General features: G+C 41.7%; 1 protein-coding gene across 5 annotated transcripts in view; it reads left to right on the top strand.

The window, feature by feature from the left end:
- LOC113520279 (MAP7 domain-containing protein 2-like) overlaps window positions 1-14707 on the top strand; it is an 85024-nt gene extending 70317 nt beyond the window's left edge. For all 5 annotated transcript variants that reach the window (XM_052898164.1, XM_052898161.1, XM_052898163.1 and 2 more), the window contains 8 exons: window positions 11-139; window positions 777-1056; window positions 3291-3405; window positions 3619-3757; window positions 4218-4427; window positions 7803-8048; window positions 8506-8592; window positions 8739-14707. In XM_052898164.1, the coding sequence (XP_052754124.1) occupies window positions 11-139; window positions 777-1056; window positions 3291-3405; window positions 3619-3757; window positions 4218-4427; window positions 7803-8048; window positions 8506-8592; window positions 8739-8984 (1452 nt within the window). In that variant the 3' untranslated portion in view covers window positions 8985-14707. The remainder of the gene's footprint in view (window positions 1-10; window positions 140-776; window positions 1057-3290; window positions 3406-3618; window positions 3758-4217; window positions 4428-7802; window positions 8049-8505; window positions 8593-8738) is intronic.
- The last annotated feature ends 709 nt before the right edge of the window (window positions 14708-15416 follow it).

Genomic DNA, 15416 nt, shown 5'->3' with positions numbered 1-15416 from the left:
GTGTTTGCAGTCGTCGGCGTGGTCGTCGTCGGAGCGCGACAAGTCGCAGGTGAGCGCGATCGAGGTGTCGCAGAAGTTGGAAGCGCTCCAGATACACAACGGGGAGCGGCACACCCACGACCAAAACTTAGACAATAAGGTACACTGGCATTTACAGTACTCAGCCCTAGACAAATATGTCATAAGTACAAAATATCTATTCTCTCCTCGAAGGTTGCCTGGAAGAGATTACTTCAGCGATAAGATCGCCTTTTATACTTCTAATTGCTATTTCGAACAAAAAAAATATAAATTTATAACGCCATATGTTTATTTAAAAAAAAAAAACAATAAATTACAAAATTGTTTAACTATGATCCCCATATGGGTCGAACCTGTATCTGAGGAACCTAAACACATATAACTTATGACACTTTTACATTTTTTTTTTTCAACACAAAATGCCAATTTACAAACAAAAGCTGTGTATTTATGCTTAATTGAATTTGTGTACTAATTATTGTTCCTAACTAAATTATTTCTACCATTCTCGAAAGATTATAACTAAATAATGCTACTTTATAATTTTATTTTTTAATGGGAAGATTGGGAGATTCTTTTACGGCGCTTTAAACTTGTTTGTACATTCATACATTCATATCTGGCACGCCTGTCTTCCATTGGAGTAGACAGAAACAATGGAATCATATATGTAAAAAATGTGACCTTTTATCACACTGAAATGCCATTTTTTTTACATTATTAACTGTACAATAATTTATTACAAAAATGTTTAGGTAAACGAAAACAAAGAAAACATAGAGGTAGAAGCAAAACCATCGAAGCCCGAACAGAAATTAGTAGATAATAAACCAGTAGAAGAAGTGAAGCCTGTCGAAAAAGAAACAACACCGCCCGTGGTGAAAGAAGAGAAGCCCACAGAGAAGAGAGAAGAACAAAAAGTGGAAAACAAAGAGGAGCAAAAGGTTGAGAAGAAAGAGGAACAGAAAGTGAACGAGAGAAGGGAAGAGAAGAAGGAACCCTCGCTAGAGAAGACTGACGAATCTGAAATGACAGGTAAGTGTGCATTTAAAATATACCTACATCTACAGTCATACATTATTCTAGAAATATTAATCAGTACCATCACAAAGGCTCAAATCAGAGGCTAAGCGCGGAAAATAGAGTCCTATTTACATTACATTACATTACAATCAGTGTCATCTAGATGGAAAGCAGTGTTTCGTCAGTGAAGTTTTGACGATTCAAAAGTCGTATTTAAAAAAATAGTTTTAATATAGGACAAATATTTAAAATGTGGGTTTCCGATTAACTCAAGTGCTCGCCCTATTACTCTTAATAATCGAATCAAATTAAAACATGAAAACTGCAAAGAAATGACTTACGCAATGTTGGAACTTCGCAGACTTTCTGTTTTTGTAAAGTTTCAATCACAAATGGTTTGTAGGTTTGAAAGAGGTTGATAGCCAAATTCTTTACGCCTAGAGAAAATGGAATTACCTAGGAGTTGTATCTCATTGTATTGTGATATCTGTACAACAACTTCTAGGCCATTTATTCCCAAAATCCTCAGAAAGGAAGTATTCGACAGTCTTCATACTCTGAGCCATCCAGGGTCTAACACGTCTGCTAAAATAGTAGCTCAACGCTTTGTATGGCTCGGCATCAGAAAGGACTGCAGAGTGTGGGCTAAATCTTGTCTGGCTTGTCAGCGATCTAAATTAAGTCATCACGTGTCTGCTCCGTTGGGCACTTACGACTTACCTCGAGCACGATTTAAGGTAGTGCATATTGACCTTGTCGGTCCCATGCCTCTGTCTCAGGGATACCGGTATTGTCTCACTGCCATCGACCATTTTACTAGATAGCCAGAAGCAATATAACCGATATTTTAGCTGAAACTGTTGTCAAGGCTTTACTTTCAAGCTGGATTTCTAGATTCGGCTGTCCTGAGCAAATTGTTACGGACCGTGGCCGCCAATTTGAATCGGCTCTATTCGAACAATTGTCTCAGATTACAGAGTTCGAACAAAAACAAACTACAGCCTACCATCCAGCGTCTAACGGTCTTGTTGAAAAGTTCCACAGGCAGCTTAAGACTTCCATCATGTGTCATGCGAATAGTACTCGGACTACTTTCCGTGGGTACTATTGGGCATACGAAAGTCTTTTAAGGAATACTTACAAGCTTCTTCAGCAGAACTTATCTATGAAGAACCTTTAAGAATTCCAGGCGAGTTTTTCGATCGCCATTTCGAAGGTTCTACAGATGTCACTGATTTTATGGCACGTTTACGTTTATTCGCCGATAAAATCAAACCTGTTGCAGCTTCTCGTCATAGAAATGACAAAATATTTATTTTCAGAGATCTTGCTACTACCAATTACGTATTCCTTCGCGAAGACGCATTGCGTAGTTCTCTCCAACCAGCATATACTGGACCTTATCTTGTATTACACAGAGGTGATAAAACCTTTAAATTGCTCATCAAAGGTAAAGAAGTCACTATTTCGATAGATAGATTGAAACCCGCCTACATTTTAAATGATCACACCACACTTAACAACCAAGACACGAACAATTCTGTAGCTAGAACTACTCGTTCTGGACGTCGTGTCCAATTTCCAGATTTCTATAGCCCTTAACAAGGTCTCATGAGGGAGAGTGATGTAGGCTATCAACCTCTTTCAAACCTACATAGTTGTAGAAATGTAAATAGTGACGTTCTTGACAATCTCCTTGTCTTAGCAATTTTACCGAACAATATTTTGTATCGCGACTTATTATATCTGGATTTATTTACTGTAAATATTATTCATTATACAATCTCGTACTAAATCTTTCTTTCTCTCACTCCTTCTAAATCTATATATATATATATATATATATATATATATATATATATATATATATATATATATATATATATATATATATATATATATATATATATATATATATATATATATATATATATATATATATATAAATATCATCAAGCCCACATCTACACCTCTGCAGGTTTATATCCCATTGTACCTCCGTCGTCGTGTGGTCCCGGCATAGAATAGGCCACCCCTTCCATTCCCATGAGTATCGTAAGAGGCGACTAAAGGAACTTATGGTCAAGGGATGGGCAGCAACGTCCCACTTAAACTGGACAGAGGTCGACACTCGGTCTACTATAATCACTAGTCCCTATAACAAATAATCCCTTCTCTTTAATAGTAAGTATTGTGATTGCTCATTGTGATTAATGATTAAATGTCAATTCTTCTCTTATGCTCAGCATCGATGACCGCGCGGCGTATCACAACCGCGGAAGAAGCGAAAGCAGCACTGGCTGAACGCAGGCGGCGAGCCCGCGAGGAGGCCGAGCGGCAGGCCGAACTCGAGAGACAGAGGTACTTCTACTTATATAAATTTGAATTAATGAATGAAAATTCTTTATAGTTCCCCTCAAAGAAATATAAATTATTATAAGTAACAATTAGAGAGACATATTGAAACGAAAGGGTTTGAAGTATTATTAAATAATTAATCAAAAAGTGAAAAACGGAACAATTCGATCATTGTAAGGAAATTTAGTGGTAACAATCAGTATGCAAATATTTCAGATTGCAGCGCGAAGCGGAGGAGGAAGCTGAGCGACAGCGGCTGGAGGAGGAGCGACAGCGGCGGGAGGAGGAGGAGGCACGGGAATTGGCGCGCCTGCAGCGGCAGCAGGAGGAGGAGAAGCTGAGAAAGGCTATTGAGGTATGCGATCTGAACTTATATTTAGTGTTGAATATTTGAAGTGTGTTAGAACGGGTATCATACCAAGGGATAGAGAAATTAGTTTTATTTCGTTCTTTATATAATTTAATTGTAGTTTTCTCATATCCGGCTCGAAGGACCATAATAGTACACGCATAGGATTTAACAATAAAAAACTTAAAATTAGTATGATTTAATCCAATATTATACAGTGTCCATACTATGGATTTCATTTACTAAATCCTCTATACAAAGTACTTAGAATATATTTTTGTTACGAGTTTTGTGTCCATATACGTTTATCAAATGTCTGTCGTTACATTTTATTGAATAATAATTTGATAACATTTCCATCACTGTGACATCGTATTGATAAAAAAAAAAATTATTATATAATATTATTAGATATGGGTGTATGAGTATATAGTCATTGACTGTCCCCACGTGTACACGCGTGCAGGCGGCGCAGCAGGCGGAGCGCGAGGAGGCGGAGCGGCAGTCGCGGTCGGAGGCGGAGCGGGCGGCGCGCGCGCGCGAGGAGGAGGACAAGCGCCGCGCCGCCGAGCGCGCCGAGCGGCTGCGGCGCGAGGACGCCGAGCGGCAGGAGCGCGAGCGCGTCGCGCGCAAGCAGCGCGTCGAGGCCATCATGGCGCGCACGCGCCTCAAGAAGGTGACGCACACGCACCCGCACCCGCACACACACACGCACACGCACAGCAACACGCACGTGGCGAGGACGCCGAGCGGCAGGAGCGCGAGCGCGTCGCGCGCAAGCAGCGCGTCGAGGCCATCATGGCGCGCACGCGCCTCAAGAAGGTGACGCACACGCACCCGCACCCGCACACACACACGCACACGCACAGCAACACGCACGTGGCGAGGACGCCGAGCGGCAGGAGCGCGAGCGCGTCGCGCGCAAGCAGCGCGTCGAGGCCATCATGGCGCGCACGCGCCTCAAGAAGGTGACGCACACGCACCCGCACCCGCACACACACACGCACACGCACAGCAACACGCACGTGGCGAGGACGCCGAGCGGCAGGAGCGCGAGCGCGTCGCGCGCAAGCAGCGCGTCGAGGCCATCATGGCGCGCACGCGCCTCAAGAAGGTGACGCACACGCACCCGCACCCGCACACACACACGCACACGCACAGCAACACGCACGTGGCGAGGACGCCGAGCGGCAGGAGCGCGAGCGCGTCGCGCGCAAGCAGCGCGTCGAGGCCATCATGGCGCGCACGCGCCTCAAGAAGGTGACGCACACGCACCCGCACCCGCACACACACACGCACACGCACAGCAACACGCACGTGGCGAGGACGCCGAGCGGCAGGAGCGCGAGCGCGTCGCGCGCAAGCAGCGCGTCGAGGCCATCATGGCGCGCACGCGCCTCAAGAAGGTGACGCACACGCACCCGCACCCGCACACACACACGCACACGCACAGCAACACGCACGTGGCGAGGACGCCGAGCGGCAGGAGCGCGAGCGCGTCGCGCGCAAGCAGCGCGTCGAGGCCATCATGGCGCGCACGCGCCTCAAGAAGGTGACGCACACGCACCCGCACACGCACCCGCACACACACACGCACACGCACAGCAACACGCACGTGGCGAGGACGCCGAGCGGCAGGAGCGCGAGCGCGTCGCGCGCAAGCAGCGCGTCGAGGCCATCATGGCGCGCACGCGCCTCAAGAAGGTGACGCACACGCACCCGCACACGCACCCGCACACACACACGCACACGCACAGCAACACGCACGTGGCGAGGACGCCGAGCGGCAGGAGCGCGAGCGCGTCGCGCGCAAGCAGCGCGTCGAGGCCATCATGGCGCGCACGCGCCTCAAGAAGGTGACGCACACGCACCCGCACACGCACCCGCACACACACACGCACACGCACAGCAACACGCACGTGGCGAGGACGCCGAGCGGCAGGAGCGCGAGCGCGTCGCGCGCAAGCAGCGCGTCGAGGCCATCATGGCGCGCACGCGCCTCAAGAAGGTGACGCACACGCACCCGCACCCGCACACACACACGCACACGCACAGCAACACGCACGTGGCGAGGACGCCGAGCGGCAGGAGCGCGAGCGCGTCGCGCGCAAGCAGCGCGTCGAGGCCATCATGGCGCGCACGCGCCTCAAGAAGGTGACGCACACGCACCCGCACCCGCACACACACACGCACACGCACAGCAACACGCACGTGGCGAGGACGCCGAGCGGCAGGAGCGCGAGCGCGTCGCGCGCAAGCAGCGCGTCGAGGCCATCATGGCGCGCACGCGCCTCAAGAAGGTGACGCACACGCACCCGCACCCGCACACACACACGCACACGCACAGCAACACGCACGTGGCGAGGACGCCGAGCGGCAGGAGCGCGAGCGCGTCGCGCGCAAGCAGCGCGTCGAGGCCATCATGGCGCGCACGCGCCTCAAGAAGGTGACGCACACGCACCCGCACCCGCACACACACACGCACACGCACAGCAACACGCACGTGGCGAGGACGCCGAGCGGCAGGAGCGCGAGCGCGTCGCGCGCAAGCAGCGCGTCGAGGCCATCATGGCGCGCACGCGCCTCAAGAAGGTGACGCACACGCACCCGCACACGCACCCGCACACACACACGCACACGCACAGCAACACGCACGTGGCGAGGACGCCGAGCGGCAGGAGCGCGAGCGCGTCGCGCGCAAGCAGCGCGTCGAGGCCATCATGGCGCGCACGCGCCTCAAGAAGGTGACGCACACGCACCCGCACCCGCACACACACACGCACACGCACAGCAACACGCACGTGGCGAGGACGCCGAGCGGCAGGAGCGCGAGCGCGTCGCGCGCAAGCAGCGCGTCGAGGCCATCATGGCGCGCACGCGCCTCAAGAAGGTGACGCACACGCACCCGCACCCGCACACACACACGCACACGCACAGCAACACGCACGTGGCGAGGACGCCGAGCGGCAGGAGCGCGAGCGCGTCGCGCGCAAGCAGCGCGTCGAGGCCATCATGGCGCGCACGCGCCTCAAGAAGGTGACGCACACGCACCCGCACACGCACCCGCACACACACACGCACACGCACAGCAACACGCACGTGGCGAGGACGCCGAGCGGCAGGAGCGCGAGCGCGTCGCGCGCAAGCAGCGCGTCGAGGCCATCATGGCGCGCACGCGCCTCAAGAAGGTGACGCACACGCACCCGCACACGCACCCGCACACACACACGCACACGCACAGCAACACGCACGTGGCGAGGACGCCGAGCGGCAGGAGCGCGAGCGCGTCGCGCGCACACACACACTCGCACGCACGCACATAACATACATCGATTGAAATAACACAATAAAAGTAATGTAAATAAAAATAATATTAAGTACCCTAACATCAACAACAGGTCACCTAGTTGGGTATATTGCTGGCAATGGGGCCCTTAGTCTCTAATAATTACAAGAGGAATAACATCTGAGTCCTTAGGAATGGCAACGCATGGGGGGTATCATGGGCGAAACAGTATACTCTGTTATGTCCATGGTACTGCTCATGTCTATAGACGACCTTTACCACTTTCCATCAGGTGGGCCGTCAGCTTGATTGCCATTCTAAATTGTATAAAAAAAAACACCCAAACAAGGTTCATGCAAATGGCAATTAATTTATGTATTTTATATAACCTCATGATGCATAAATAAACTAATATACAGGGTGTAAGAGACAGGTTGGCAAAAACTGAACAGTGAATTCAGACCATTATTCTGAACTGAAAACAAGTGGAAATTCTTTTTGGAAACTTTTAATTGTTTTTCGTATTTTTTTTTTTGTTCATTTAAAATTATGTAATCTATGATATGTCATAATATAAAGAAATTATAATATTTTATAGTAAATACTAATAAACATAAAAAAGCAATATAATATACGTAATATACGTTTTGGCCAACCTGTCCCTTCCTTTCTGTATGAAGCTTCTAACGGAAAGTAATTCATTTCCATTAAATATGTCACCTAAAATGTAAGACAATATTCAAGAAACCATGTTTATGTTTACAGCAAGCGGAAGAAGACAAAAAGCAACAAGAAAAAGCCGCAAGCCAAGCATCAGATGCGCCGCCTGCATCTGAACCGTCTCAAACGCAAGAGACTAACTCCCAGCCGCCGCCGCAGCCTCAGCCTCAACAGCCACAGCCCGCGCAGCCAGCGGCCGCGCCGCAGCAGCACGCGGCGGACGCGCCCTCTAGTGGCGACAACGGGAACGCAGTAGTCACGGAAGATTTGTTAGGTTTTGGCACTAGTCAGGTGAGTACCAGGGTTGAACATAAGGATGATCACGAAGGACCAGAAATATTGAAAATTGTTCATTTGTTTTCGAAAATTAACAGATCCGACAGTCGGATATCTATACCCGTAGTAGTCGGATATCTATACCCATAATAGTCGGATATCTGCACCCATAGTAGTCGGATATCTATACCCATAACAGTCGGATATCTATACCCATAATAGTCGGATATCTGTACCCATAGTAGTCGGATATCTATACCCATTACAGTCGGATATCTATACCCGTTACAGTCGGATATCTATACCCATAACAGTCTAATATCTATACCCATAACAGTCGGATATCTATACCCATAACAGTCGGATATCTATACCCATAACAGTCGGATATCTATACCCATTACAGTCGGATATCTATACCCATTACGAGCAGTAAATGTGCTTCTAACAATTCAAATGTCTGTATTTACAGCCTGCGGAGCCGCCCGGCACTCAGACCGCGGCCACCAACAATGGCAACCTCACTGCCGACCTTCTAGGGCTGTCCGAACACAATAATGTATGTACCTATTTTTTTTAGATATAAAACTAAATAAATTTAAGTCCACCACAATGGCGATTAATTAATTATTATTATTATTTTATGTAGTATTAAATAAAGTGTCATACCATTATTTAATATAATAAATCAATAATTTATTCTAGATTGAGGACAAATCTGAAGAGCAGTCGACAGCCAACAAGCAAATAGACAACGCGCCAGCGCCAGAGACCAACAACGGCAACCAAACGACCAACGTTGGCCACATATCGGCCAACTTCATACAAACAGAACGCCTCAACGAGAGTCAAACAAAGGCCGACGTTCCCAAACTGATAGAGGACGACTTCACAACGCACAACGGCCACGGGGCACACAATCATCCGTTGACACTGCAAAATGCTATTTAATTACACGTCACTAGGGTTCGAAATTGAATGTTTTCATAGCGTACATATTGGCTGCTAGGTGGAGTGGCTTACGCGATCGAATGTGCGGTCCGGTAAAAGGTGATTTAAATTTGGAACAGGCGTAGGTACAATCAAATGTATATACGAAATTAATATTTATTACCTGTGAGTTGAAGGCGTTATTCCCATGATTTGGATGCATGGTTGACAAATATGATCCTTAATACGCACTGTATATAATATGAAACAATTTTAATAATTAATTTTATTAATCATATTGGCCCTAACATGGGAAATATCGCTTACTTACAATGACTATAAAGACGAGAATTGTGAAGCAAAACAGCATTATAATATAGCCATCTCCCAAAGGATAAATATATAAATTATTTTAATACACAATAATGCAATTATTAAAAATGAATATTTTAATCAACATTCACAGGATTTATAACGTTTTACGCTATATAGAGGACGCTAGATCTAGTTTTGATTTAATATAATATACGAACGGTGCCTTTGGTAGTTATTTTAGTTTAATTTTGGTGCTACACATTAACATAATTTCTGTTAATATCATTAGACAATATAGGAGAAATGTAAAAATAGTATAGTAGAAATTAATAAATCGCATGTCCCAAATTGAAAAAAAAAAATTCGATACAAATGTGGAATGACAAATCGTTTGTACGTGGAACGGAACGTGAAGCCAATATGGCGCCCTCTTACCGGTTTGTGAATTATACAGCCAATATCTATGCGTTGGAAACGGCGTGTTGGCATCTGCTACGCCGCTTGTGTTCGACGATACGAAACCTCCCAACTAGCTCACGATTACTGAAATAGCTTTTGTTTAAAACTAATAAAGCCTATATATATAAAATGGAGTTATAAAAGGCCAATTATGTATTTTAATCAACTGTTTGTACTTGTTTTGCTGAAAACACTTTCGTAACATTAAATTCCTCTGTAATAGCAAAAATAAACAAAATTAAATTGATTAAAACAAATAAAATAGGTGATTAAAAACACATGTTTATTGTATATTATTAATCAATTTGCTGTAATCATAAATTAAAATGTTTCATCTCTTTCTTTTAAACTAACGTCTTAATTTGAAAGAAAGAGATGGAAGACTGCAATGGGGATTATTCGTCGAATGGATGCTGTAGCAGAGAAGTAGAAGACACTAAATTATAATAATATAATTATTAATGCATTTATATTGCAACTCCTCGATTCTACGAAGATTGATAGCTTTTTTTAATTTGCGTATAGGCAATAACAAAAGGTATTCACCGCTTGACTTTTGAAATAGGGAATTATTAATGTTTTCATTATTAAAAAAAAATCTGTAAAGTTCGAAATGAACTGTGCATCATTTTTATGGGACTAGACGGGACATTGTTAGGCCTGCTCCATCTGTACAAACCGATTAACGTATCTGATTCAACCTTCGGGTGAATTTATATTTTTGTTTTTTTTTTTTTTTTTTTGCTTTTCATTCTCTCAAAATATTTAAAATTTTGTATTATCGCTCGTGAGAAATGTTATAAAAGTACATGTTGTATAGTTGCCATGTAACTGGCTATTAAATAATTTTAAATCGTTTTGAATGAATGGAAATATCATCTTTAGAGATCCGTTGGTTTGTTTGTAAAGATGTAGTGACTCCCTTGACAAATATTGAACATATTGAAATCTTTTCGCTGTTGTATGCACTGGATGCAACGAGATGGTGCTCGTTGCTGTCCCGTTGTGTATGTCTGCATGCAGTAGCGAAAACGTGTCTATCGTTATTTTAGTTTGTTTCTCGACGCGGGGAGGGGTCATTAATGATTCTCGTCAAATCATTGTTCACGTTTGATAGGTTGTGTATAGGAAGCTGTGCTAGTACAGTACTGTATTACTGTTATTTGTAAATTATATAAGTTTTTATTTATTGTGATGTTTTTATTAAGATGCCCTCGTCGGGATTGTTACAAATAATTGTAATGTCACAATTTCCTGACAAATTTATTTATTTCCATTTGTTATTTAATGAATTAATAAATAATAATAATTTATTCAACAAAAAATACAGATGTGTTATACAAAATATATATATTTATAATACTTATTGATCCTCAGTAAGTGTTTCCATGCTAGGAAAGTCCTGCCTTATAAGGCCAAAAGATTTTACGTAAGATTTGAAATTAAATTTAATATTCCTGTGGCCTCGTTACTTTACGCTTAGATTCTTGACCAAACAGACGTAAATTTTTCTAAATAGACCTTTTTCTATATACTTAAATAATTCCTCAAATATTCATCTGGTTTCTTTAAATGAAATAATTTCTCGAGTAAATAATGATGGAAAATCATCAAATTGGTCAGGAAATCGTGTCATTATTATATTAAGGACATCTTAAAAATGAAACTGCACGTGAGCCTAGCTAAAGAAACGCGTTGTTGCTTTATTATCAAATCGACCGCGACAGATATATAGGGAGGCTCGCGAGTGCGACCAGGATAGATATCATTTCAGAATTGCGTCCACATTTGCGTGCACAAGCTGCTCTATCGGACTGAGATTAGTATGAGAGTGGGCTTCTAATGCCATTGTAATCAGTGAGAAACCTAATTTGTTTCATATTAACAGTGAACTTGGGTCGATATTTAGTCATTTCAACGTGTTACGACCTTACAACGCCGATTGTGTTTAAGAAACAATAGGTTTAACGGATATAGCGTTTTTTCATACGAATGCTGTTTTAATGCAAACATAAATCGAGGTAATCGATTCATTGATCGATCGATCATCGGTAATAGAAAAGAGATAGCTATACAAGTGTAGTAGGCGTGAAGAGGACAGAGCTAGCTTTGTATTGATCAACACGTTCTCTGTCAAATTGACTCGTTTCTGTCAATCATTGTGAAATAAAGTCAATGTTTAACAGAAAATAGGCTGAAAATATAGTCTCCTAAATATATCAATCGTTAGTATAGTTTAGTTATCAAATTTGCATTAAAATGGTATTATCTTATTGCGAGCTATTCCATATTGTTACTAGGGATGGGTAATATATAGCAATATCTATATATTTTAGTTACAATATATATATACTGATCCAATAACGAATATGTTAAAAGTCTGTTATCCAAAAAATAATATTGGATAACAGACTTTTAACATATTCGAAAATAGATATCCGTTCGATATGGGCGATGACCTTTCCGCCATCAATGTCCAGAGAAACCCAATGTATAGATATCGAATCTATATTACCCATGCCTGATTGTTACTGTTTGATCTTGGATCATATAAAAAATGTACAAAAAATACTTTTAACAGCTAGAAAGAATGCTATACTGTCAGATAAACTTCTCAATACAATGAAATATGAGACGGTCGAATATTCGGGAAGAACTCGCAACAAGATGTCAAAAGAAATATGCTTAACAAATACAATAATAATTAATAAGTTATTTAACGACATGGCATAAATAATGTTTGTATCATAAGTAGTTAGCATTAAAAAAAAAAAAAATATATATATATATATATATATATATATATATTAATTATTATTTCTCTAATACATCCCTGTTTCCTCGAGTCCTCTATTGTTTGTTTTTTCATAGGGTTATATTATAATTGAATTTTCCTAAACTTCTTAACACATTGTTACGCAGATATGTGTAGCGACCGATGGATTTGTTGAAATCAATTCGTCGTATACTGAAGCTGTTTATATACTAAATTTGTGCTTTATGGAAAAACTAATGTATTTTATATACTGACCTATGTATCAAACGCTGTACTGTACATACGAGTATTGTATACAAAGCCATACATTTTGTATACATATGGTATATATGTATATATTACAGCGAAATGTCTAATGATTTGTTACACGTATCTTTGTAATGTTAGTCTCCGAACATTAATCAATACTTATTAATGTAGTAGTTATAACAAATTGTCACCGCTGGCTTGAACGCCAGTATTGTACTCCATGTTTCATAACACAGTAGGTTTTTCTAATAATATTTAACTGCAATAGAGCCTCGATAATTCAAACTGGGTAACAACGAACACTTCTTATGGAGCTGTAAGGATTGTAGTATTTTTATTAGGATTTTTTCTATGTACGTTAGTGAAAAAAAGTATGAATTTCCCAAAGAAAACTGCATTTATTTGGGGGACTTAATAAATTAGTCATAAAATAATATGTTTTGGTCAAAGCGATCCTATTTATTGAAAGAAATCTTTATAAGACATCAATTAGACATACTATGTAGAGACACGAAGCTTTGCACCTTGTTTCACCATGCGTACAGCCAACGAGTGGAAATCCTCTTGCTTAAGTTGTTCCATCCAAATGTAATCTGCACCAATTTAAGGAAAATGTGAATAGGCTATTCGTGAGCCCGCGAGCTTCATCTTAGACCACCTTTCACCGTTCACCATCAGGTGAGATTGTGATCAATCTCGGGACCCTTCAATTGTAAAAATTTACACTTTTTTTTCTTATATCAAATAGACATAATTTGTATCTGCTCAAATTATATACCATAGTTTGAGCGGCAATCATTCGATGGTGACATAATTTGTGGCTAATTTTTTTCGTATTTTTTTGTTTTCATTCTCAGTTCTATCATTTCCTTACAGTTCGAATTAAAACCGTTTGCATGAATCTAGATATCGGATTATCGGGGCTCTACTGTATTTCTGGAGCACAGTTAATTGCGAGAACGCTTCAAATCAATATAAATAATTTTGCAATGAACTGTGCTCGTCAGGAATTCAAAGCCTCACAGGCAGGTAGCAAGCGGGAGTAGTCATTACACCAACCCGTTGCTATTCTGTGTGTAGGCTTCTAAACGAATCATTACTTGTAATGTTCATGTTTATTACTCCATTTTTTTTCTGTAATTAAATTATGTCTTGACTATGTATTGAGGTCTTATGATTTTTTTTTTTTTATAATACGAGATTGTATGTTGATACATCACGGTGTATTGTGGCTGGCCGCCGTTATAAAATTTTCAATCGTAACATAATCTGTGAAATCCGATTAATATCAAATAATCGATTGTGTTGAACTAAATTTACTTGCCTTTAAATTGAAGTATTAGCTAATATTATGCTGTAAAGATGTTAATCCAAAGATGGGAGGTATTACAATCTTTAATTTTTCAACGATAATAAATAATTTTCTATTTGTATTATTGCAGAAAACAATTGTACAATTTGTTACAATAAATATATATGGCATTTTTTTAATGTTTATTAATATTAAACCAGTTTATTTGAGATATTGTTTAATTTATTACATTGCGGAGTTTTATTTCTCTAAAAAATGTTCAATAATGCCTAATAATATAATAGATTGTGTTACGGTGTACAAATTTAATGCTTTAGATGTTTTTAGTGCATACTAACCAATCACTAATGAAGTGACAGTTTTTTTTTTACGTTTTGACGTTAGCGAGTCTGTTGAACAAGATGGCGGTCTGTCACTCGCGTGCGTGCGTGCGTGTATGTGTGTGCATGACGTCACGGTGCGGCCCACACATTGGAAGGTTGTTTGTTAGCTGTCATCAAATTATATATAATGTATTTATGTATAACACTTTGAGATATGGCTTATTTGTTCTTCTTATCCTTACACTATTATTATTATGTTAGCAATCGATGGATTTATAAGGAGAAAGTTTTATTAAAAAATATGAATTTATTTTTCTTGTGTTATTTACTTTACCCACTCTGTGTAACACGTTTGTATATTTAATACTAGTTTAGATTTTTTTTTTTAATATTCCTACACTAAGATCGTGTTCCCTTTACCTACCGAATCACGTCTGAGGGCTGTGTGTGTGAGAAGAATTTTTACGCAACCTTCATTACACTAGAAGGATTATGATTTAACTTTCCCGACGACGGCTTTACGTGCCTTCCGGAACAGGAAATAAGTGATAATCCTTTTTAAATTATACAAGTGACCAGCCCCGGTTTTTATTTAAATAACACAGCCCTACCGTTACGTTACTCGTTGATAATGTAATTCTGTATAAATGAAAGAATCATTAAAATCGGTTCATTATTTTTTTTTTATTTTATGGTAAACGAACGAAAAGTGTTTCATTTTTATAATATTTTATATAAACAATTTGTTTTCTAATGCCTATCCCAAGAAACGAGTGGATGATATAGACTTTATGCGCAGCGATATCTGAAAAACTTTTTTTATACCACTGTGGTGGCAAACAAGCATACGGCCCACCTGATGGTAAGTGGTTACCATAGCCTATGAATACCAGAGGTATTACGCGTGCGTTGCCGACCCTGAAGAAACCTCTTTACCCCCCTTTTGAAGAACCCCATGCTGTAGTCTTTTGGGAAAACCTCGGCAGGGAGCTCATTCCACAACCTGAGTGTTCGTGGGA

This window comes from Galleria mellonella, unplaced genomic scaffold, assembly GCF_026898425.1.
Source record: "Galleria mellonella isolate WM207_F2 unplaced genomic scaffold, CSIRO_AGI_GalMel_v1 utg40, whole genome shotgun sequence".
NCBI classification, from domain to species: Eukaryota; Metazoa; Arthropoda; class Insecta; order Lepidoptera; family Pyralidae; genus Galleria; species Galleria mellonella.
This window is presented reverse-complemented; position numbering and strand designations above follow the sequence as displayed.